The following is a 26,040-nucleotide window of genomic DNA, read 5'->3' as shown; positions in this document are numbered from 1 at the left end:
TCCACATTTTTCCACCCACTTCAACCGTCAAAACATTCCTCTTAATCAGGACAAAAAACAAAGTTGTTTTCTGAACTGGAAAAATTTTGTTTTCCCGAAATTCCAGGAATTCCGTAATACCACTTCTCAATTCAACATTTCGCGACCGATTAAAAAAAATTCCAACACCAAACATTTCAACTCATTCAAACCATTCACATTTTTTACCATTTTCAAAAAAAAAAATCCCGCTTTTCCCGAAATTCCCAAATATTTCTGAAATTCCCATTGAAATGAATGGGACATTTTTCAAACTTCCACCATTTCCAAATTTTTCAACCGATTCAAAGCATTCCACCAACCTGGAAATTCAAATGACCTTTTTCCCCAGAGTTTAAAAAAAATTCCAGGATTTTCCAGAATTCCTGCTTTTCCACCCTTTGTTCTGGTCGACTACTCCTTCCACATTTTTCAACGCATTTCAACCGTTCCACCGTCAAAACATTCCTCTTAATCTGGACAAAAAACTAAGTTGTTTTTTGAACTGGAAAAATGTTGTTTTCCCGAAATTCCAGGAATTCCGTAATACCACTTCTCAATTCAACATTTCGTGACCGATTAAAAAAAATTCCAACACCAACCATTTCAACTCATTCAGACCATTCACATTTTTTACCATTTTCAAAAAAAAATCCCGCTTTTCCCAAAATTCCCAAATATTTCTGAAATTTTGGGACATTTTTCAAACTTCCACCATTTCTGAAATTTTGGGACATTTTTCAAACTTCCACCATTTCCAAATTTTTCAACCGATTCAAAGCATTCCACCATCCTGGAAATTCAAATGACCTTTTTCCCAGAGTTTAAAAAAAATTCCAGGATTTTCCAGAATTCCTGCTTTTCCACCCTTTGTTCTGGCGACTACTCCTTCCACATTTTTCAACGCATTTCAACCGTTCCACCGTCAAAACATTCCTCTTAATCTGGACAAAAAACTAAGTTGTTTTTTGAACTGGAAAAATTTTGTTTTCCCGAAATTCCGTAATACCACTTCTCAATTCAACATTTCGCGACCGATTAAAAACAATTCCAACACCAACCATTTCAACTCATTCAGAACATTCACATTTTTTTACCATTTTCCAAAAAAATTCCCGCTTTTCCCGAAATTCCCAAATGTTTCTGAAATTCCCATTGAAATGAATGGGACATTTTTCAAAGTTCCACAACTCCCACATTTTTCATCTGATTCAAACTGTTCCAACTTCAAAAATATTCATCCTGTTTGGGAATTTTGTGCTCTACTTCAACTATTGTAAAAAAATTCAGTTCAACTTCAGCATTGGAGCATTCACACCATATAGTTAGCGTATGAATAACAGTACTATTTGGGCTATTTAGGTGAAAATAATGGTGTGTGTTGCAGGCCAACACGTTGCCTGCTCCCAGGAGTCGAGGCTGCTCCATGCCCGTCTCCTTCCTGCAGGAGAAGCTGGAGGAGATGCACCTCTGCAAGGAGAAGAGCCGGGAGCCAGACTGAGCCGCCCCCCCCGCCCTCAAAAAGAGACAAACTTTGCAGATGTCAAAGGACGCCTTAATCGTTTGTGGCCTTTCCTCCGCAAGCGTCCACGTGGGACTGTTTCCAGCGAGGGACTTTTGTTTCCATTCCTCACGTAGTTTCTGGTGCTAAGAATCTTGGGGAGGTCAGGTGAACGCTTTCCTGATCCAGGACCAGTCCATGGAGGGAAATGAACACTAAAACCTGCAGCTGAGTTGGCATCCACTCACACGTTTGGCAGCTAAGTCCACAAGGCTCCTTAAAGAAGTTGACTTTTGTCCGATGGGAACTTCAATCAAATCATTTTGCCTTCAAACTTTTGATTTCAGAGCCAATTCAGCACCTCAAGTGACTTTTACTCGCGTTATTGTGTTCAAGCACAACAATGCCAATTAAAAAAAACGTGTAAGTCCTTTAAAGTGTGTGAAATGGTCAAGTGCAAGTATCATTATCACTGGTGCACGAGGAATAGCTAAACATGCCGCACTGCACATGTAGGGATATGCTAACTGACCACAAGGTAGAGCGCTTGGATGTAAACAAAATAGAGATGTCCGATAATATCGGACTGCCGATATTATCGGCCGATAAATGCTTTAAAATGTAATATCGGTTTCAAAAAGTAAAATGTATGACTTTTTAAAACGCCGCTGTGTACTCGGATGTAGGGAAAAGTACAGAGCGCCGATAAACCTTAAAGGCACTTCCTTTGCGTGCCGGCCCAGTCACATAATATCTACGGCTTTTCACACACACGAGTGAATGCAAAGCATACTTGGTCAACAGCCATACAGGTCACACTGAGGGTGGCCGTATTAACAACTTTAACACTGTTACAAATATGCGCCACACTGTGAACCCACACCAAACAAGAATGACAAACACATTTCGGGAGAACATCCGCACCGTAACACAACAGAACAAATACCCAGAACCCCTTGCAGCACTAACTAGGGGTGTAACGGTACGTGTATTTGAATTGAACAGTTTCGGTACGGGGGTTCCGGTTCGGTCCGGATGGGTACCGAACGAGTTTCCCCATGAACATATTAAGTAGCCGCCTAAGCTAAAGTCTTAACAAGCTGCTCCGCTTTCTGCCTCTGATTCCTACACAGCACCCAGCATTGTCTCACCCACACAACCATCTGATTGGTTACAAACAGAGCGGTAACAGCCAATCAGCAGTGCGTATTCAGAGCACATGGTGTCAGTGCTTCTGCGGTGGGGTTAGCACATAGGTGTTTAGCAGGTAAGCATCAGGCAGCAGACTCTCCCCAAATGATAATAAACACCTCCCAGTCAACTACTAGTAACATCACTATGAGCCCGTTGACCTTCTAGAAACTGAAACTGCAGCTCAGCTCGCTCGCAGTCCTGGCTTGAGGTGAAGGCTAATTAGCCTTTAGCGTAACGTTAGCTCATTTTGCAGTGTGTGTGTGTGTGTGTAATCATTAGTAATGCAGTGGCTTAGTTGTGAATGGCAGGGTCCCTGCTATCACATGTTGATAAAAATATAACATTTACATAATAAAAATCAACTACAGGCTTCCCAAATGCTGTAATAAATTACCGTATTTTTCAGAGTATAAGTCGCACCGACCGAAAATGCATAATAAAGAAGGGAAAAAAACATATATAAGTCACACTGGAGTATAAGTCGCATTTTTTGGGGAAATGTATTTGATAAAAGCCAACACCAAGAATAGACATTTGAAAGGCAATTTAAAATAAATAAAGAATAGTGAACAACAGGCTGAATAAGTGTACGTTATATGAGGCATAAATAACCAACTGGTATGTTAACGTAACATATTATGGTAAGAGTCATTCAAATAACTATAACATATAGAACATGCTATACGTTTACCAAACAATCTGTCACTCCTAATCGCTAAATCCCATGAAATCTTATACGTCTAGTCTCTTACGTGAATGAGCTGAATAATATTTGATATTTTACACTAATGTGTTAATAATTTCACACATAAGCCGCTCCTGAGTATAAGTCGCACCCCCGGCCAAACTATGAAAAAAACTGCGACTTATAGTCCGAAAAATACGGTAAGCATGATGAGTTGACTTGAAACTGTTTAATGTTGCACTTTTTATATGAAGAAGAAAAGTTTTGTCATTTTATTTAATCTGAGCAACTTGAGGCAGTTTAATGTTGATTACCGTATTTTCCGCACTATTAGCCGCACCTAAAAACCACAAATTTACTCAAAAGCTGACAGTGCGGCTTATAACCCGGTGCGCTTTATATATGGATTAATATTAAGATTCATTTTCATAAAGTTTCGGTCTCGCAACTACGGTAAACAGCCGCCATCTTTTTTCCCCGTAGAAGAGGAAGTGCTTCTTCTTCTACGCAAGCAACCGCCAAGGTAAGCACCCGCCCCCATAGAACAGGAAGCGCTTCTTCTTCTACTGTAAGCAACCACCCGCCCGCGTAGAAGAAGAAGAAGCGCGCGGATATTACGTTTAATTTCCTTTGTGTGTTTACATCTGTAAAGACCACAAAATGGCGACAGGTTTCCGGTTCATGAAAAGACGCAATCTCTCCATCCGCACACGGACTACTATTTCACAGCAACTGCCTAAAGACTTTCAAGAAAAGCTGGCTACTTTCCGTGCATATTGTAAAAACAAGATAGCTGAAAAAAAGATCCGGCCAGAGAACATTATCAACATGGACGAGGTTCCACTGACTTTTGATATTCCTGTGAACCGCACTGTGGATACAACGGGAGCACGTACGGTGAATATTCGCACCACAGGGAATGAGAAGTCATCCTTCACTGTGGTTCTAGCTTGCCATGCTAATGGCCAGAAACTTCCACCCATGGTGATATTCAAAAGGAAGACCTTGCCAAAAGAGACCTTTCCAGCCGGCGTCATCATAAAAGCTAACTCGAAGGGATGGATGGATGAAGAAAAGATGAGCGAGTGGTTAAGGTAAGTTTACGCGAAGAGGCCGGGTGGCTTTTTTCACGCAGCTCCGTCCATGTTGATATACGACTCCATGCGCGCCCACATCACGCTGGTTTTTAATATATTATTAAAGTTTGACTGACCTATCTGACTGTTTTTTTGACATTCCTTTAGCGCAGTTAGATGCGGCTTACAACACGGGGCGGCTTATAGGTGGACAAAGTTTTGAAATATGCCGTTCATTGAAGGCGCGGCTTTTAACCCAGGGCGCCTTATGGTGCGGAAAATACGGTACATAGAAACTAGTAATGAATGAAAATGAGTAAAATTAAGTGTTAAAGGTTAGTACTATTAGTGGACCAGCAGCACGCACAATCATGTGTGCTTACGGACTGTATCCCTTGCAGACTGTATTGATATATATTGATATATAATGTAGGAACCACAATATTAATAACAGAAAGAAACAACCCTTTTGTGTGAATGAGTGTAAATGGGGGAGGGAGGTTTTTTGGGTTGGTGCCCTAATTGTAAGTGTATCTTGTGTTTTTTATGTTGATTTAATAAAAAAACAACACAAAAAAACCGATACCGATAATAAAAAAAACGATACCGATAATTTCCGATATACATTTTAAAGCATCTCTAGTTAAAACATACCGGTGTAGTGACTTCACATTATTCACCCAAGAAACTTTAGTTATTAGAGAGTTCCGGTCGGACGGTTTTTCACGGGACACATTTCGAGCGTTGTTGTTGCACTAGTGAGCCACGGATGAGGAGATGCTGCTCCGTTGTTGATTGAAGTAAAGTGTGAATGTCATTAAAACAGTTAGCTCCATCTTTTGACACTTCTTCCACACCCGTCCTTGCACGCTACACCGCTACAACAAAGAGGACGGGGAGAAGACGCTGTCCAAGTGGAGGCACGTAAATAAGAGCGCCCATCCTGAAGCGACTGTCAGAAAGCAGCTTGAAAATGATGTGTTAAACATCATCTATGCAACATTTTGACCAAAGAACCACCATTACATGTTATGTAGACCACAAGGAAGTCTTTTACATTTAAAGGTTAAAGTTAAAGTACCAATGATTGTCACACACACACACGAGGTGTGGCGAAATTATTCTCTGCATTTGACCCATCACCCTTTATCACCCCCTGGGAGGTGAGGGGAGCAGTGAGCAGCAGCGGTGGCCGCGCCCGGGAATCATTTTTGGTGATTTAACCCCCAATTCCAACCCTTGATGCTGAGTGCCAAGCAGGGAGGTAATGGCTCCCATTTTTATAGTCTTTGGTATGACTCGGCCGGGGTTTGAACTCACAACCTACCGATCTCAGGGCGGGCACTCTAACCACTAGGCCACTGAGTAGGTTGAATAAAGATACATACATAGAATAAAAACATAATACGACTCCTTTAATGCAGTGCTTTTCAACCACTGTATATTGTCTAGTGTGCCGTGGGAAATTATGCAACTTCACCTAATTGGTCCAAAAAATATTTTTTGCAAATCAATAATTATAATCTGCAAATAATGTGCCGTTGCTTAGTGTCTGTGCTGTGTAAAACTCGACAGGGTAACCGCGTAATACTCCATGTCAGTAGGTGGCAGCAGGTAGTTCATTGCTTTGTAAAAGTCGGAATGTGTCGGGTGAAGTGAAGTGAATTACATTTATATAGCGCTTTTTCTCAAGTGACTCAAAGCGCTTTTACATTGTGAAAGCCAATATCTAAGTTACATTTAAAGCAGTGTGGGTGGCACTGGGAGCAGGTGGGTAAAGTGTCTTGCCCAAGGACACAACGGCAGCGGGGATCGAACCTGCAACCCTCAAGTTGCTGGCACGGCTGCTCTACCAACCGAGCTATACCTCCCGGGTGAGACGAGGATGGTTTGTTGTGATCCCAATATGCAGACCACAGCGGGAGGCAGTGTGCAGGTAAAAAGGTATGTAATGCTTAAACCAAAAATTAACAAAAGGGAAAGGGACAGGCAATGACTATGCAAACCGAAAGTAAAACTGAACTGGCAAGTTAACAGAAACAGAACGCTGGACGACAGCAAAAACTTACAGCGTCCACAAAGTACATCCGTTCTTGACATGACAATCAACAATGTCCACACAAACAAGGATAGCAACAATGTAAATCGTCTTGCTTGCTAACACAAAGCAGGTGTGCGGAATAGCGCTCCAAGGAAGACATGAAACTGCTCCAGGAAAACACCAACAAAACAGGAAGGGCCACCAAAATAATAAGAACTAAAACACTACACACAGGAAAACACCAACAAACTCAAAATAAGGCACGACGACCTGGTGGAGTTTCATTTTTTAACCTTTTCTGCTGATGGTGTGCCTACGGATTTTTTAATGAGAAAAATGTGCCTCGCCTCAAAAAAGGTTGAAAAACACTGCTTTAATGCAGCCTATAATCCGGCGAGCCTTTTGTATGAAAAAAGACCTGAATAGACCCGCTCATCAGCAGTGCGCCTTTTAATCCTGTGCGCCCTATGGTCGGAAAAATATGGTATATTGTATTTTTCAGATTATAAATCGCCCCGGAGTATAAATTGCACTGGCCGAAAATGCATAATAAAGAAGGAAAAAAAAATATATAAGTCGCATTTATTTGCGGAAATGTATTTCATACTCCAAACTTTCTTTCTGCTGCTCGATTGCCGTTTTCTGCTGCATATTTCACTACGTCCAGCTTGTGACCTGCAGTATATGATTTCCTTTTCGGTGCCATTTTTGTTCAACTCTTCTCAGGTTTTATAAGTTACTGCCAATGTTGAAATGATCCATTTTTATAGGTACGGAAGTAGTAGCAGGTAGCATCTTTTTTTCCCCACAATGTACTTCTGCCATGACCCGCCCCCGCCAAATTTTTTATTGGTTGACGTGTGTGTGTGACGATTGCATATATACGCCTAGTCTCTTAAGGGAATTAGATAAATAATATTATTTGATATTTTACGGTAATGTGTTAATAATTTCACACATAAATCGCTATGAAAAAAACTGCGATTGATAATCCGAAAAATACGGTAAATATATATATAAAAATAATTATAAAAAAATATATACAAACCCCGCTTCCATATGAGTTGGGAAATTGTGTTAGATGTAAATATAAACGGAATACAATGATTTGCAAATTCTTTTCAACCCATATTCAATTAAATGCACTACAAAGACAACATATTTGATGTTCAAACTGATAAACATTTTTTTTTTTGCAAATAATCATTAACTTTAGAATTTGATGCCAGCAACACATGACAAAGAAGTTGGGAAAGGTGGCAATAAATACTGATAAAGTTGAGGAATGCTCATCAAACACTTATTTGGAACATCCCACAGGTGTGCAGGCTAATTGGGAACAGGTGGGTGCCATGATTGGGTATAAAAGTAGATTCCATGAAATGCTCAGTCATTCACAAACAAGGATGGGGTGAGGGTCACCACATTGTCAACAAATGCGTGAGCAAATTGTTGAACAGTTTAAGAAAAACCTTTCTCAACCAGCTATTGCAAGGAATTTAGGGATTTCACCATCTACGGTCTGTAATATCATCAAAGGGTTCAGAGAATCTGGAGAAATTACTGCACCTAAGCCCGTGACCTTCGATCCCTCAGGCTGTACTGCATCAACAAGCGACATCAGTGTGTAAAGGATATCACCACATGGGCTCAGGAACACTTCAGAAACCCACTGTCAGTAACTACAGTTGGTCGCTACATCTGTAAGTGCAAGTTAAAACTCTCCTATGCAAGGCGGAAACCGTTTATCAACAACACCCAGAAACGCCGTCGGCTTCGCTGGGCCTGAGCTCATCTAAGATGGACTGATACAAAGTGGAAAAGTGTTCTGTGGTCTGACGAGTCCACATTTCATACATACATACATACATTGTGGACGTCGTGTCCTCCGGACCAAAGAGGAAAAGAACCATCCGGATTGTTATAGGCGCAAAGTGTAAAAGCCAGCATCTGTGATGGTATGGGGGGTATTAGTGCCCAAGACATGGGTAACTTACACATCTGTGAAGGCGCCATTAATGCTGAAAGGTACATACAGGTTTTGGAGCAACATATGTTGCCATCCAAGCAACGTTACCATGGACGCCCCTGCTTATTTTTCAGCAAGACAATGCCAAGCCACGTGTTACATCAACGTGGCTTCATAGTAAAAGAGTGCGGGTACTAGACTGGCCTGCCTGTAGTCCAGACCTGTCTCCCATTGAAAATGTGTGGTGCATTATGAAGCCTAAAATACCACAACGGAGACCCCCGGACTGTTGAACAACTTAAGCTGTACATCAAGCAAGAATGGGAAAGAATTCCACTGAGAAGCTTCAAAAATGTGTCTCCTCAGTTCCCAAACGTTTACTGAGTGTTGTTAAAAGGAAAGGCCATGTAACACAGTGGTGAATATGCCCTTTCCCAACTACTTTGGCACGTGTTGCAGCCATGAAATTCTAAGTTAATTATTATTTGCAAAAAAAAAAAAAGTTTATGAGTTTGAACATCAATAATGTTGTCTTTGTAGTGCATTCAACTGAATATGGGTTGAAAAGGATTTGCAAATCATTGTATTCCGTTTATATTTACATCTAACAATTTCCCAACTCATATGGAAACGGGGTTTGTACATTTATATCGAACGTTTAATGGAACGCATTTTTATTGATATCGATTACATGTCTATTGCGATGTAGATGTCGTTGTGGCTTGTGCAGCCCTTTGAGACATCTGTGATGAAGGGCTATATAAATCAACTTTGATTGATTGATATTGTTATATCGGCCCAGCCCTAGTTGCATATCTTAAAATGTGTTTTGTGGCAATTCCAACTTGGACTACAGCGTCAGTTGCTATGTCGAGTGGCGCTTTCCATCATTTTCAGCAGACTGCATTCATCTCACGCGAGATCCAAATTAATCCGTTCCCTACTGTAGAAATGTCTCTGTGATAAAAAAAAAAAAGGCTAAATGTTGAAGAAGAAGCTGTGAGGTTTGGTCCAGGTGTAGACAACGGCTTTTATTGTATAAAGACAAGAAACAGCTCGGGTTATTAGGTTTTTACCACACTGGTACAAAAAAAAAACGTTTTTGAACTACAACAAGCACAAGGGGATTAAAAAAAAGAAGCATTATACATCTACTGAAAAAGTGGCATTATGAACACTTCTAAAATGTTGCAGGAGTAATTGATCTCGCTCACCGAAACCGAGAAAGAAGGTAAAATGAAAGTAAAAGGCATGCTTTTGTTCTCCGCCCCGCCCACGCTGTGGATGTATCTCAAGTGTGGACTTTTCTCACACTGAAGCTCTCTGCTTTGTCAGGTTAGCATCTAGCTAGCTAGCATCTATCACCTCGCCGCCACCGCGCCACATAAGACTGATTTAGGGGGAAAAAGAAGAAAGGACACCTGAAGGAATGAATGTTGGGACTCCACTCCTTTCTAGCTGGCAGGCCACACCAGGAAGTGTTGGGGGGGGTGGACTTGAAGGGGGCGGGGCTACTGAGTGCCAGAGGAGGAGCCTTGGCTGCCCTGTCCTGGGTAGCCCCCGTACTGGCTGTAATACTGGTTCCACTGGTTCTGGTTCTGGTAGTACTGCTGCCACTGCTGAGCGTACTGAAAGAGAAACAATGATTGTTTTTGTTTTTTTAGAGTAATGACATCAGCAGCAATAAAATCACCATGACAGGGTATTTATTTGGGGTGCACAAAATAAAATCAATTCACATCCGAATCCCAATTATTATTCATTCCGATTCTAAATCGAGTCATAATTTTCAGAAATCGATTTACAAAAAAATCCCTTTTTGATTTTACTTTAAAAAAACATTTTTAAAGGGGAACTACACTTTTTTGGGGGAACTTTGCCTATCGTTCACATAAGAGACAAGAACACACTTTATTTTACAAAGATAGAAAAAACGCTTGGAAGATTTGGCTAATAAGAGTCACCGTTGTAGCTTTCAAAACCCTCTAAAACAACTTAAAAACCCTTCATCAACGTTTTATATACACACTGCAAATATACATATGATGTAGTAATAGACACCTTCATAACAATATGTAATATGTACAATATACACACTGCAAGTATATATAATGTAGTAACAGACACCTTCATAACAATTTGTAATATGTACAATATACACACTGCAAGTATATATATATGACGTAGTAACAGACACCTTCATAACAAAATGTAATATATACAATATACACACTGCAAGTATATATACGTATATATAATGTAGTAACAGACACCTTCATAACAATATGTAATATGTACAATATACACACTGCAAGTACCGTATTTTCCGCACTATAAGGCGCACCGGATTATTAGCCGCACCTTCTATGAATTACATATTTCATAATTTTGTCCACCAATAAGCCGCCCCGGACTAAAAGCCGCGCCTACGCTGCGCTAAAGTGAATGTCAAAAAAACGCTGCGCTAAAGTGAATGTCAAAAAAACAGTCAGATAGTTCAGTCAAACTTTAATAATATATTGAAAACCAGCGTTCTAACAACTCTGTCCCAAAATGTACAAATGTGCAATCACAAACATAGTAAAATTCAAAATGGTGTAGAGCAATAGCAACATACCGGTAATGTTGCTCGAACGTTAATGTCACAACACACAACACACAAAATAAACATAGCGCTCACTTTCTGAAGTTATTCTTCATTCGTACCGGTAAATCCTTCGAATTCTTCGTCTTCGGTGTCCGAATTGAAAAGTTGCGCTAGCGTGGCTTCCAAAATGGCGGGCTCCGTCTCTTCGAAATCATCGGATTCAGTGTCGCTGTTGTTGTGCAGCAGTTCTGTGAATCCTGCCTTCCGGAAAGCTCGGACCACAGTTGTGACAGAAATATCTGCCCAGGCATTTACAATCCACTGGCAGATGTTGGCGTATGTTGTCCGGCGTTGTCTGCCCGTCTTAGTGAAGGTGTGTTCGCCTTCGGTCATCCATTTTTCCCACGCAGTTCGCAGTCGTGATTTGAATGCCCTGTTGACACCAATATCCAGCGGTTGGAGTTCTTTGGTTAATCCACCCGGAATGACGGCGAGTGTTGTATTTGTGTGCTTCACTTGTTTTTTGACACCATCTGTGATGTGGGCGCGCATAGAGTCATATATCAACATGGCCGTCCATGGCCGGCCGCTTCGCGTAAACTTCCCTTAACCACTCGCTCATCTTTTCTTCATCCATCCATCCCTTCGAGTTAGCTTTTATGATGACGCCGGCTGGAAAGGTCTCTTTTGGCAAGGTCTTCCTTTTGAATATCACCATGAGTGGAAGTTAGCATGGCAAGCTAGAACCACAGTGAAGGATGACTTCTCATTCCCTGTGGAGCGAATATTCACCGTACGTGCTCCCGTTCCACAGTGCGGTTCAGTTGCTGTGAAATACGGTAGTAATCCGTGTGCGGATGGAGAGATTGCGTCTTTTTATGACCCGGATCGTTTAGTAGGAGCCATTTTGTGGTCTTTACAGATGTAAACAGGAAATGAAACGTACGGTGATATCCGCGCGTTTTTTCTTCTTCTTCCGGGGGCGGGTGAAGCGCTTCCTGTTCTATGGGGGCGGGTGAAGCGCTTCCTGTTCTATGGGGGCGGGTGCTTTCCTTGGCGGTTGCTTGCGTAGAAGAAGAAGCGCTTCCTGTTCTACCGGGAAAAAAGATGGCGGCTGTTTACCGAAGTTGCGAGACCGAAACTTTATGAAAATGAATCGTAATAAAGCGCACCGGGTTATTAGGCGCACTGTCAGCTTTTGAGAAAAATTGTGGTTTTTAGGTGCGCCTTATAGTGCGGAAAATACGGTATATATATATATAATGTAGTAACAGACACCTTCAAAACAATATGTATTATGTACAATATACACACTGCAAGTATATATATATGACGAAGTAACAGACACCTTCATAACAATATGTAATGTGTACAATATTAACCATATTTTAACCACTTCTTCAGTGCATTGATTTCTGTTTCCATAGCAACGTACGTCTGACTTCTTGCAACCAAAGTGTGTTCCTACTTCCGGAATCAAACACGAGTGTGTGTTCTAATCATGGCAGACTAAGTAACAAACAATGAAAAAGACTATTTTTGAACAAAGGAGGATTCACAACATTATATTTTTGAAGCTGAATTTACTGAGGATGAAGTACTGCTTCAAGAAGCCAGCACGAAGGAAGAGTGAGACGTTGGAGCAGACTGAAGCTGGGAGTGAGGTGAAAGTGATTTTGACGCTATGAATATGGAACTGGGAGCCAAGTTATTTCGACATAAATCGATTGCTTACCCAAAATAAACAGGAAAAAATGTCTCCGGCCAGCTGGACCAAACAGACAACTATCCACGAAGGGAGCCACACTTTATATTGATGATGATACACGCAGCACGTCATGTGTGTTAGTACAACTACAGTACATACATTGTCTGGCTAGCTGTGTACAAACAAAACATGAAATAATACTTTACAGATACTGTAATATGATTGTTCATGTTTTTCACTCAGTACAGATTGGTGTTTTATCACAGTGTTGTGTATTACAAACTAACGCATTTCGTGTTGTTGTAGAAGTTAGCTTATCTCTTGCCGTAGTTAGCTTTTACGGCTAATACCGGAGCACGCTAATGTGTTAGTACACTAGACAAATAGTTCCTCAGTGTTTGCTCTTACAATAACAATGTTGCTACATTTTGATTATTATACAGGTTACGGAACGTAAATGAAGTATTGACGCTTTTTGAATGCATTTTTAAAGTGATTGTAGAATTGATTACTCTCATTAGATGCATTGCTAGCCACCGAGAACAAGCCAATTTTTATGTTAGAATGCAAAAAAAAAAAACCCTAGTGTCCTCTTGTCTCTCATGATTCTGAACAATAGGCAAAATGTTTTTAAAAAGTGCAGTTCCCATTTAAAAAGGTTTCTTAGGCCATCTCAATGCAACTCCAATCACAATTCTTCTTCATTCCGATTTTAAATAAATTCATAATTTAAAAAAAATCAATTTAAAAATAAATATATTTTTTAAATGTATTTTTAGGGTATCTCCATGCAGCCAGAATCACAGTTCTTATTCATCCCAGTTCTAAACAGATTCATAATTTTCCTAAATCAATTTACAAACAAAAATTACATCAAAAATATATATAATTTTTGGTTTATGCATGAATAGATTCAAACATTTTTTTTAGCGCTTCTCAATGCAATCAGAATCACAATTTTTCTTGATCCTAATTTTAATTCAATTAAAAAAATCGAATAATAAAAATATATATATTTTTGTTCAAATATATATTTTATCCAGAATATATTTTTTAAATGCTTTTATCTCATCTCCATGCAACCAGAATGGCAATTTTTATTCATCCAAATTCTAAACCGATTCACAATTGTCAAAAAAGGATTTACCAAAAAATTAAATAAAAGTACATAGTTTTTAATAAGAATTCATTATTGAAAATACCTTTAGGGCTTCACCATGCAGCCAGAATAGCAAATATTATTCATCCCAATTCTAAAACGACTTATATTTTTTTCAAATCTATTTAGTAAAAAAATATATTTTGTATGAAAAATAGACTGTTTAATTATTATAAAAATGTTTTTTTTTTTTAATAAAAAAAATTGTATTTATCATTTTTCCTTTTTTAATAAAGGAATTTATTTTTAAAAAGACGTTTTTAGGGTCATTTCCATACAACTGAAAGGAGCCTTTCTAACCTGTAAGCAGTTTTGAAAAGGTTTTATTATAATTAATATACCAATTAATACACTGCGAGAATCGTGTTGAATGGAGATTTGATTAGGAATGGAATGGTTAGGTGGCCAAAGATAATAATCACCTGCTGATACTGCTGGTTGTAGCTCTGCTGGGTCTGCTGCTGTTGTGGCTGCTGAGCGGGGGGCTGATGCTGAGGCAGGGGCTGCTGGTATGTCTGCACTGTGGCGGCCGGCTGGCTGTAGCTCTGACTGTAGCCGGGGTACTGGCTGTAGTTGCCATAGTAACTCTGGTTGTAGCCGCTCTGGTTGTAGCCTGCTTGGTTGTAGGCGCCCTGGTTGTAGTTCTGGCCGTAGCTCTGCTGGGGGAGCGGAGGAGCGCGTGTGAGTCTACAGGGAGGACTGGGCCCGCCACAAGAGCACAAAGTTGGACTCACTTGGTTGTATCCTCCCTTGTTGTAAGAAGCCGGCCTGCTGTAGGTGGATGCAGTCGACTGGCTGCGGTACCCAGAGCGCGAGTCGGAGCCTCCATCACGGTAGTTGTTGCTGTTGCTGTTGCTGTTGTTGCTCCAGCGGCTCTGGTTGTAGCTGCCACGATTGTAGCCTGCAAGCACAACCAATACCTGATGTTTAAGGTCTACAATGATGCAAATGTAACCTTTTTAACTAGAAAATGCGTGTGAATAATGGAAAGTCGAAGCTGAACTGAAATGCTAACAGTTAGCGCGCTAGCGTCAAATAAAATATGACTCTTGGGGTTATATAAAATGAGCTTGTATACTAACATGCTAATGTTAGCATGTTAAATAAAAAAAAAAATTTGACTGAGGCGTATACCTGCATAATCTGCTAAATAATCTGGCATGCTAATGTTAGCAGGTTTAAATACTCGCTGGCTGGATAAGAGTGAAATAAAATACCTGAATTCCGGTAAAAAAATTGTTTTAATTCCACAACCTTTTTTCCTACGTTTCGCACCCTGCGGCTTATGAAACGGTTTTCTTTGCTGACGGCCATAATGCAAATAGTTTAAAACAAACAAACAAGCAAAGACACTGAATAGATGTGTTTGTGCTATGGTGCCATCTTTTGGACAAGTTCTGCATTGCCCTTCTGCTTAAACTAATTTCCATTACCTAGATGTACACAGCCTTTCTACTTGTATGGATTCTTCAATTATCATTTCAAGTAACGTTTGTAAGTTTTTTAATACAACTAAAAAAATTCTTACTGACTAAAGTGTACCATGTGTGATGTCTGTAGGAGTGTTTTCATGCATATTTGTACGTGCTATCGTAATGTAATCAACCTAGCGTGGTTAGCATTAGCTTATGTGCTAACACATTTACAAGTGTGCATTAGTACTATTAACTTTATTAACTTGCATTCTTTTTGTATTGTTTCAGTTTCACAAATTCCTCAGTAAATTCACCAAAACGTCACCGTGGAGTTATTGAGTCAGTTTAGTTGATTGGAGAGCTAGCTTCCACAGACAATGACTTCTGTTTTGTTTGATCAGCCGTTTTACTGCCATGTTACAGACACCGTTTGGAAACAATTAAGGTATGTAAATAAACATTCACAGAATATTTATGTGTAAATAACTCATTTCGCAACGTACATATCTTCGGCTTATTGCCCGGTGAGGCTAATAAGGATTTTTCTTTGCTGGCAACCATAATACAAATAATTTAAAAAACAAAAACAAAGCAAAGACACTGAAAAGGTGTGTTGTTGTTTGTGCTATAGCGCCAGCTTTTGGACAAGTTTGCACACTGCAGGAGCTGTATTGCCCTTCTGTTTATAGAACTTTGAACCGGAAGTAAAAGTGCAGTTCTGTCTTCTCGACGCCCATAGCGTTTCTACTCGTATGGATTCTTCATTCATCACTCCAAGTAAGCTTTACAATATAACTAAAACAATTCTTACTTACTAAACTGTCCCATGTGTGATGTCTATAGGAGTGTTTTCATGCATATTTGTGCGTGCTATAGTAATGTAATCAAGCTAGCGTCGTTAGCATTAGCTAATAGTGTCTGTGTTAGTATTAACTTACAATGGCATTCTTTTTGTATTGTTTCCGTTTCACAAATTCCTCAGTAAATTCACCAAAACACCACCGTGGAGTTATTGAGTCTGTTTAGCTGATTGGAGAGCGAGTTTGCACAGATAGTGGGTTTTTGTTGACGACTTATGTGTTGTTTGATCAGCCGTTTTACTGCCATGTTACAGAAACCGTTTGGAAACAATTAAGGTATGTAAATAAACATTTCTGTGGAAATAACTCATTCCACAACATATATATCTGCAGTTTATCGGTTGGTGCGGCTAATATATGGAAAAATATTTTTTCCTTCTAAAATTTAGTGGGTGCTACTTGCGCTCTATAGTCCGGGAAATACGATATTTGACTCTTCCAAAATCTCCAAAAGCAGGCTGGAGCTCTGTCTTTTTCTTGAAATGTGACAAAGATAAGAGAGCGCCGACTCACCTCTGTGACCTCCAGAGTCGCCGCTGCGGTTCTGGTACCCGCCACGAGGGGCGTCGCGGCTGTCGTAGCGCTGGAAGCTGCCGCGGCCACGGTACCCGCCCTGCCTGTTGTCGAAGCGTTTGTCGGGGGGCGGGCCGGCCTTGCGGCCCTCCTCGTTGTACTGCTTCAGCAGCTTCTCAGCGTCCTCGCGCTGTATCTCGCCGAAGCTCACGTCCTCTAGGAAGTCGCACACCTCCGGGAGGGTGAAGTTGGCTTGGGGAGGGCGAGCCAGGGTGGAGATAGAGAGAGAGAAAGGGAGGGAGGGGAGGGGGGAGCAGTGAGGACCAGAGCGGTCACACCACCAGAAGACAAAAAAAGACAGCAATTAGTGTCACGCAGAGGAGGAGGAAAAACTTAAGAGCAGAAAGATGACGCATTTACAACAACAAACGTTTCCTCCGTAGAAGCAACATTTGCGTAAGCAGACACAGGAGGGGGGGAGGGAGGGGGGGACTGGTAAAAAAAGCACTGCAAACCAAGGACAGCGAATACCTAGCGTTAGGATGGTGCTAGCACGCCGCCTCAGTTTGCAGTGCATGAAGACAGGGCAAATTACAAAAGAATCATGGGGACTGCTTTCAAAATAAATAAAGTCCAGGTCTGATAACGGTCTAATGGTGGGGAGATGACGGGGGCGGGGAAAGGAGGCATCTTTCAAGTTTGATTTTTTTTTTTTTTTTTTACAGAGACAACATAGAAAAAGTTTCAAAAATAAAAGAACAAAAAGTAGATCTGGTGTTGAGTTGCTTGAATCCACAGCGTTCCTACCTTTCATTTCTAACACAGCATGATCGGGCACATCCTTCCCCTGCTCATTGGTTTGCTTTAATGTTCGCTCTTTTAAATCCTCGTCCGTGGGACAAATTACAATAGCCTTGCGTTGAAAACCTTCAAAAGGACGCATTTTTCGTCTCCTGGCTGATCCATAAACATTTGTCTAGCAATGGTGACAAGAAAGAGGTAGAAGCTTGTTTGTTATTGTTTACTTGCAAAGGTGTTCCACTGGAAAAGGGAAGCTGGAACCCTGCAATCATCAAGTGACAGAGGTTTTTTGGGGTTGGATGGCAGACTACGCGTTAGCTCAGCTGCTATAAAAGGCCTCGTCACTCGCACACTCACCTGGACGTCAGCGGGACGGCTGCTGGGCAGACAGTGTGCACCGACGGGAGAGGGGGCACCCAAAATGAACCATCGATTGCTGCCGTGTGTCGAATTGAAGCAATGTAAGCTGTGCTGATTGGCTACTCAGAGGTGACAGCATGCAAACATGTCTGCTGTTATAAACATGTCATTGAAGCTAGCAGCTGCTTGAATGTTAGCAGAGGTTGAACAAGTTAACAGTCATTCTCTTAAGAGTGTGACAATATATTGTCATATTTAACCTTAGAAATAAAACAATCGAACCGTTCCACACACTTTCAGTCTCTCGCCATAAACGGTTGTGTTTTATCCTTCGGTGCAGTGAATATGTACCGTATTTTCCGGACTACAAGGCGCACTTAAATTCCTTTTTCCCCCCTCAAAACTCGACAGTGCACCTTATAACGCGGTGCACCTAATGCAAGGAATACGTTTGGTTCAGCTTACCCACCTTGAAGCTATTGTATTTGGTGCATGGTGTAATGATTAGTGTGACCAGTAGTAGTAGACCACTTTGATGGCAATATACCTCAAGTAAACACCAACATTTTAAATTGTTCCATTGAAAATATAGAAACATTACACACGGCACTCAAAAATCTATCAAAATGTTTTAGTACGACTTTGGTAAGCTATGAAGCCGCACCGCTTAAAGGATTGTCGGGGCATTAAACATAGAAGTATTATTATGGTGTGTGTATAAGGTAAGATATATTATCTGGCGTTTTGTTTCGCAATATTATTTCTTCTTTTTCTCTATCTTTTTGTTATGGGACATTCATCCTTCGCTGATGCCATTTTTAATATAAAGTAATGTAAAGTTCTTACTTCTATCTGTCAGTAAACTCACCATGAAAGCGCTAAAACATACCGGTGTAGTGAGTTTTCATTATACACCCAAGGAACGTTAGTTATTAGAGTTCCGGTCGGACGGTTTTTCACGGGACACATTTCCGGTGTTGTTTCTGGATGATGAGATGCTGCTCCGTTGTTGATTGAAGTAAAGTCTGAATGTCATTAAAACAGTTAGCTCCATCTTTTGACACTTCTTCCACTCCCGTCCTTGCACGCTACACCACTACAACAAAGATGACGGGGAGAAGACGCTGCCGAAGGTGAGTCACGTAAATAAGACCGCCCACAAAACGGCGCATTCCGGAAGCGACTGTCAGAAAGTGACTTGAAGATGTGTAAAACATCATTTATGCAACATTTTGACCAAAGAACCACCATTACATGTTATGGAGACCACAAGGAAGTCTTTTACATTTAGAAAAAATCATAATATGACTCCTTTAATGCGCCATATAATCCGGTGCACCTAATATATGAAAAAAGATCAAATATAGGCCATTCATCGGCAGTGCGCCCTATGGTCCGGTGCGCCCTATGGTCCGGAAACTTGGATGACTAACACTACATCTTCAAACAATCGCACTACAGTATCCTTAGGGAATATTCACTTTGCTCCTTGCAGGCATCACAGTGGAACGAAAGCAATATAATACGCAAAATAGGTCGCAGACATTCAAAATATGAATTGTATTTTAGTTTTTGATATTATGATTATTAAACATCACATATTGTATCGTAGCGTAAGGTACTCTTGAGATTCCCAGCCCAATCAACATAGATTAGCAAAACAAACTTTAAAAATATTTTTTTAGCAAAACAAAACATTATCTATAGAAGGGTTGCATGTGACGTCACATCTGTTTTTCTTCTTGGTGGCTTAATTGACAGGATGGTCAAGCAGCTTGGGCATAACATTAAAAACAAGTCATAGTGTAGAGTTTGAGCAGAAACTGTCGTATTGTTGTTTCGTTCTTGGGTGTTCCAGTCGTTCAAATAGATAGGAAATAACTTTCATAGAGTCCCCAAAGAGTGGCTCGTAAAGGCAATAAGGAAAGTGCGTAGAAGGAAATGGCTCTTAAAAATATCACTTTAATCTATTTGTGGAATACAATCGTGTCTGCAGAGATCATTTTGTAAAATGTTTGTTTGAACATTTGATTTGTTTGAGAAACTTTATGTGACTCAATCGAGTTTATTCCCTACCATTTTAGTATTGTTTCAGAGCCCAACTAAACGTAAAGAAAGGACAAGAGATGGCATTAGTTTGTGTTCTTTTGTGGTTGCTACGCCTAAATATAACTAGAAGACCTGCTTGTGCAAATAAACTAACGTCATGTTAAGTCCTGGTTATAAATATTGTGATTGTTGGTCCAATCCATTGTATTTTCATTGTCCATTTTCATAACATAAACTAAAAGCTTAGTTGATGTTGTACAGGAAAGCAAAGTGTTTTATTCGACACGGATGACCCAATTACAGCGTCTTTGGTGATATTTGTTAGCATCAAGAAAATATCCTTAATAGTATTAATGAAGTAGATGAATAAATCTTGATATCACTCGCAAACATTGCTGAACAACAGGGACATCTGTAGCTAAATAATGAGACAAAATATACTTCACAGCATAAAAACAACTGCAGACATGAATCGTAGATGAGACTAATATGTGTAGCAGGAAATCAAATGCAAACAAACTGATCGTTTTTCCTCATTAGCGTCACGACCACAGCAGCACGACACTCGTTATGTCAATCAAATACGTTACTTAGCGATGCATGAATAAATACAACTTTGACCGATTAATGCCTAATTTGTGGACCCCTCAGATGTAAAGACATGATGTGCCTCCAATCTTTTCTTCTTTAAATACTGTGTCAAATGAAATTAGGTTGTAGCGAGCAGTAACATCTTGTTATAATATATTTTTCTTAAGAGTGTAAAAATCCACTCCATCCAATTTTAAATATTTTTTTCATGATCGCTTTTATATTTGCCTGTAAACCTTTCAAAATACGCCCAAATATGCACTGACTAAGGTAAATTAGCGGTAGTATAATAATGCTCTGGACCACTGCCTGAAACCCGGAAGTGCCCAGATGTCCCTCGAGGCCACGTGATTGAAAAAAAGAAACATTTTGCAACATAAACTTTGATGTGATTGAGGTTTCCTTGTGCTTTACATCAAAAGCTGCAGACTCGGCAACGTTCAACAGGTGCTTGAAGGTGATAGTGGATAAGGTTTTCCCTAGATTGCCAAGATACATGTGGCGGTGGGGGCGTTGCTAGGGGCAATGACATCACATTAATTGCTATGATGTGTATATTTTCTTTAAAAAGTGAACAACACATACATTCAAAACAAATATGTTACTAACTATATTATTAACATATTATATCAAACATATTAAAGCCAAAACCATCTTACATAACATGGTTTTAGCTATTTTTCAATTGTTTGGCTATTTTTCAATTGTTGCTGCTTATTATACAACGTACTTTGCTGAGAATAGTTTTTTCAATTAGATTTCTCCAAACATTTTAGTCACTCTTTCTTTATTAAAACGACTGGCAACATATTAGCATTTATTTCTGGTGTTATTGTAGAATGTACTCGTGTTTAGAAACTCCTTTTCTGCCTGACGTCACACTTGTTTCGCGCTGCTGGGAGCCTCTCTCTCCTTAAAAGCCGCCAGTGTCATCTTAAATTTGGAAGATCGCTGTCCGCGGGAATATCTGAGATATATTAAAGTACGTCCACATCGCGGACATGCTGCCTCCGATCCAAACAACCCTGTGCGTATAGCTTATGTCATCACAACATTCCGTTTCAGCAGCGCTGTTCCGTTGATCAAATTACGTCTTTTTTCAGCCAAATTTCCGGTGCATCACTAGTCAATAGTGCAGAAAAATAAATAGAGATGAATATATTTATTCATACTGTAACCACCTGCTGGTGTTGATGTCTATGTTAGTGTGTTCATTTTTCCCGAGGTCTGTGAACACACCTTGCCGGCAGAGAACGAGGAAACGTGTGTCTAAGGGTGAAACACAGAGGCGCACGTGCGTGCATGGGGGAAATACTTGCTGGATTTGGGCCTGTAGCATAAAATTAGCAATAAAAGCTTTAAAAAAATAAAAAAAATAAAAAATTTTTTTTTTTTTTTTAAATCGTCAGACTTTGTCTTCTTATGGACGCTACATCATATAATTTTATTTTGTTTTCAGGAAAGAAAAAAAACCTCACTATTAAAGTGTGGCGGCGAAAATATTGCTACAGCGCACCGCCACAATCAAATACATAGAGGGGAAACCCTGCAAAAGCTTAACCTGACTCTCAACCAGATCCTTGTAGTTCGCTGGGCTCCACACAAGGATCTGGGACTTCTCAAAAGGAGATGTATTTCAGAAGGCGAGGCCTTGTAAAAAATGTGATTGGATAAACCACCTGTCCGTTATCTTGAATGACGTGCTACTTCAACCACTCACATCGAAATCAAGCCGTGACGCTGGGAAATCCAAAACCTAACAACCGACATATTGGATAACGGCAGAGCGAAAAGTTCTCTGTTCATCTTAATATAATTAATATTCGATAGATTCGACAAAACAGTTGCAATAGCAGAATCAATGTCAGCACACGACTCCTCGCTGCGTGACGCCATTGTTGTTTGAATCAAACAGTCACTTCGGCGCTACGTCTCATGTATGAAATCCCGCCCGGCGATCCTGATTGGTTCATTATTTTTTGCTATCTTGAAGGATTTTCTTTGCCCTCGAGCCCAGATCCCTGTGTGGAGCTCAGCGAACTACAAGGATCTGGCGAGAGTCAAGTTAGCAAAAGCTTGCATGGACAGAGAAAATTGTGAGCTTTTGACAATGATACATTTGAATAGTAGAAAAGTTAACTAATGCAATCATATGATAATGCAAGTAACCCTTTCAAACGCAATAAACATACCAGTATTTGTCATGACTTTTATTATTTTTTAGTATTTGTTTATCATTGTAATTGTAAGGGCAATAACTGAATTATCTTAAATAGGTTATAATAAATAATATTTAAGCAAAAACTGCACTTCAATGAATATTGACTATATGAAGTGCAGTTTTTTTGCCCCCAGTTGGAAAAACTGGATCAGGTGGATTTTTCCGTTGTATTTTTTTGCTGCCGATGTCATAACAACATACTTGCTCGTTCATCCGTTCTGATTTTTTTTTACCCTTATTAATTAACCCCGGAAAGTTCCATTGAGATTAATCATCTCTTTTTCAAGGTAGTCCTGCACATTCACACACCATTGCAGGTGCCACAGGGAGCAAGGTGGGTCAAGTGTCTTGCCCAAGACACAACAGCCGTGACTAGTATGGTGGAAGCTGGAATCGAACATAGAACCCTCAATTTGCTGGCGCGGCCGCTCTGACATCCGTGCCTCACCGATGGGTTCCTGTTTCTCATTCAGTTCCAAACATTTGGCTTTGTAATCATGGTTTTTCCTCCTAACTTCAGCTACTTAATGAGCAGTGCTTCTTACTAGCGAGGCCAGGTCTGTGTATTCTGTGTGTGTGTGTGTGTGTGAGCTTGCGGTCCTGCCTGCTCATAGCAAAACAACTGACTGGAGGCTTCACTGCACTCATTTAACCCTTCTGTCAAATAAACGTGCTCGGGTGCTAAGAGCGATGCACACAGTGACACCACTTGTTTCATTTGAAAGCCAGCGAGGAAGAAATGAAACACACAGACTAGCGATGCTAGCAAAGTTATCAAGTTCATGTATCGTTCAATTAATCGACCCTTTGGCCCAAACCTACAATTGTGTGATGCATCTGCACAGCGTAATTAATGCTTTTTAAAGCCCTTAAAGACCATCATTTTTGCAAAACCCATTTAATGACAATGCTTTTTAATTATGTGCGGAAACCCTGTATCATATCATACAACGCTGCGCCTAATTTTTATTTTTTTTCCGGGTTAAAGAGCTTCACATGCCACCAATATATTTAACCTCGTCACATCAGACCAACGAAATTATCCAGATTCACATAAACGCACTCGCACAATCGTTCAGTCAGCCATTTAGCCTATATGCACTCACCCTCGTCACTGAGAACAAAACGACCGAATGCAGACGACGCAACACCAAAGCCCAAGACTATCAACCCTGGTCATCGAAAAAGGAAAACCCCGCCACACAGAACAGAAATCTAGGACCTGAAAGGCTGCAGCGCAAAGGAGTACAAAGACAGTGCTGTACAGAGGCTACTAATGTCATGTTACAGGCACGGTCTAATGTTAACTTTGTGAATGAACACAAGCGCCTATGTTAATATTTCATGTTTCAGACTTGTACATTTACAAAAATTAGGTCGTTGTGGCTTTTATTTATCGGCGCACTCAATAGCCTGAAAATGAGGTAACGTCTTGTAAGTCATTTTGATTAATTAATACGCGACTCTTGAAAGAAAGATCAACTAGTAAACACATAATGCTCGTATGTATAAACATTTAGTTTCTGCTCCAAATCTATGCACTTGAATTACAACAAAGTTTTTTTTTTCTGCACATGCCTGTGTTCTGTAGGACTTGAGTTTTGCTGAATGTATACATTTATTTACATTATAGAAATATTCATTACCGTAAATTCTGGACGCTTAGAACACTGCAGCTAATTTATGGATTTTTCGCTGCCGACAACCATAAAGCAAATAATGTTCATGAAACTGAAAGGGTGTGTTATTGTTTGTGCTACGGCGCTATCTTTTGGATGAGTTTGCGCACTGCAGGTGCTGCTGGGTAATTGTGAACTCCTGCTGTTTAAAGCTTTCAACCAGAAGTTGAAGTGCCTTTCGTTTACTTATTGTCCATGGCGTTTCTATTCATATGGATTCTTCATTCATCACGCCAAGCAACGTTTGTAAGTAGAGATGTCCGATAATATCGGCCTGCCGATATTATCGGCTGATAAATGCTTTAGAATGTAATATCAGAAATTATCGGCATTGTTTTTTTTTAATTATTATTGGCATCGGTTTTTTTATTTTTTTTATTAAATCAACATAAAAAACACAAGATACACTTACAATTAGTACACCAACCCAAAAAACCTCCCTCCACTCATTCACACAAAAGGGTTGTTTCTTTCTGTTATTAATATTGTGGTTCCTACATTATATATCAATATATATCAATACAGTCTGCAGGGATACAGTCCGTAAGCACACATGATCGTACGTGCTGCTGGTCCACTAATAGTACTAACCTTTAACAGTTAATTTGACTCATTTTCATTAATTACTAGTTTCTATGTAACTGTTTTTATATTGTTTTACTTTCTTTTTTTATTCAAGAAAATGTTTTTAATTTATTTATCTTATTTTATTTTTTTTAAAAGGACCTTATCTTCACCATACCTGGTTGTCCAAATTAGGCATAATAATGTGTTAATTCCACGACTGTATATATTGGTATCGGTTGATATCGGTATCAGTAATTAAGGGTTTGGTCAATATCGGAATATCGGCAAAAAGCGATTATCCCTATTTGTAAGTTTTACAATAAAACGCAACAATTTATACTTACTAAAGCGTCCCATGAGTGATGTCTGTAGGAGTGTTTTCATGCATGTTTGTACGTCCTATCAAGCTAGCGTTGTTAGCATGTACTAATATGCTAACATGTTTACAGGTGTCTGTGTTAGTATTATTAACTTACAATGGCATTCTTTCAGTTTCACAAATTCCTCAGTAAATTCAACAAAATGTCACTGTGGAGTTATTGAGTCTGTTTAGCTGATTGGAGAGCTAACTTGCGCAGCTAGTGGGTCCGTGACAATGACGTCTGTATTGTTTAATCACCTGTTTTACAGACACCGTTTGGAAACAATCACGGTATGTAAATAAACATTTACAAAAATGTATGATGTAAATAACTCATTTCACAACATATCCGCAGCTAATATATGGGAATTTTTCTCCTTCTAAAATGTAGTGGGTGCGGCCTATATACCGGTGCGCTTTATAGTCTGGAAAATACGGTACTTTATTCAACTTATATATAAAAATAGTCTTCCTTTTTTAAAGTAGTGGTTCAGGAACGGTGTGAGCGGTGTCAAAACTGGTACCAGATAATCAAAAGCCAACCCTACTTGAAGTTGTTGTATATTTTGATAGGTGGCTGCCTAGGGGACACTCGCGTTCAACTGCGCCACATACAGTATATCCCGCTCTCTTCCTGGTTTAACCATGTAAGCTTGGTGCCACTAATACCGGTACTCACAACAAA

The 26,040-nt window shown here is 39.9% G+C and overlaps 2 protein-coding genes across 5 annotated transcripts in view; one reads left to right on the top strand and one right to left on the bottom strand.

The window, feature by feature from the left end:
* rasgrp4 (RAS guanyl releasing protein 4) overlaps nt 1–1,956 on the top strand; it is a 58,231-nt gene extending 56,275 nt beyond the window's left edge. For all 3 annotated transcript variants that reach the window (XM_061972364.1, XM_061972365.1, XM_061972363.1), the window contains exon 17: nt 1,406–1,956. In XM_061972364.1, the coding sequence (XP_061828348.1) occupies nt 1,406–1,519 (114 nt within the window). In that variant the 3' untranslated portion in view covers nt 1,520–1,956. The remainder of the gene's footprint in view (nt 1–1,405) is intronic.
* A 7,523-nt stretch (nt 1,957–9,479) lies between these two features.
* The window catches only part of hnrnpul1 (heterogeneous nuclear ribonucleoprotein U-like 1), a 40,899-nt gene continuing 24,338 nt past the window's right edge, over nt 9,480–26,040 (bottom strand). The window contains exons 12-16 of one of the 2 annotated variants that reach the window (XM_061972361.1): nt 17,534–17,702; nt 16,727–16,978; nt 14,673–14,839; nt 14,361–14,594; nt 9,480–10,112 (exon numbers count right to left, since the gene is read on the bottom strand). In XM_061972361.1, the coding sequence (XP_061828345.1) occupies nt 9,996–10,112; nt 14,361–14,594; nt 14,673–14,839; nt 16,727–16,978; nt 17,534–17,702 (939 nt within the window). In that variant the 3' untranslated portion in view covers nt 9,480–9,995. Of the gene's footprint in view, nt 10,113–14,360; nt 14,598–14,672; nt 14,840–16,726; nt 16,979–17,533; nt 17,703–26,040 lie in introns of both variants that reach the window. The other variant, XM_061972360.2, reaches the window with a different exon arrangement.

Source organism: Nerophis lumbriciformis, linkage group LG17 (assembly GCF_033978685.3).
Source record: "Nerophis lumbriciformis linkage group LG17, RoL_Nlum_v2.1, whole genome shotgun sequence".
NCBI classification, from domain to species: domain Eukaryota; kingdom Metazoa; phylum Chordata; class Actinopteri; order Syngnathiformes; family Syngnathidae; genus Nerophis; species Nerophis lumbriciformis.
This window is presented reverse-complemented; position numbering and strand designations above follow the sequence as displayed.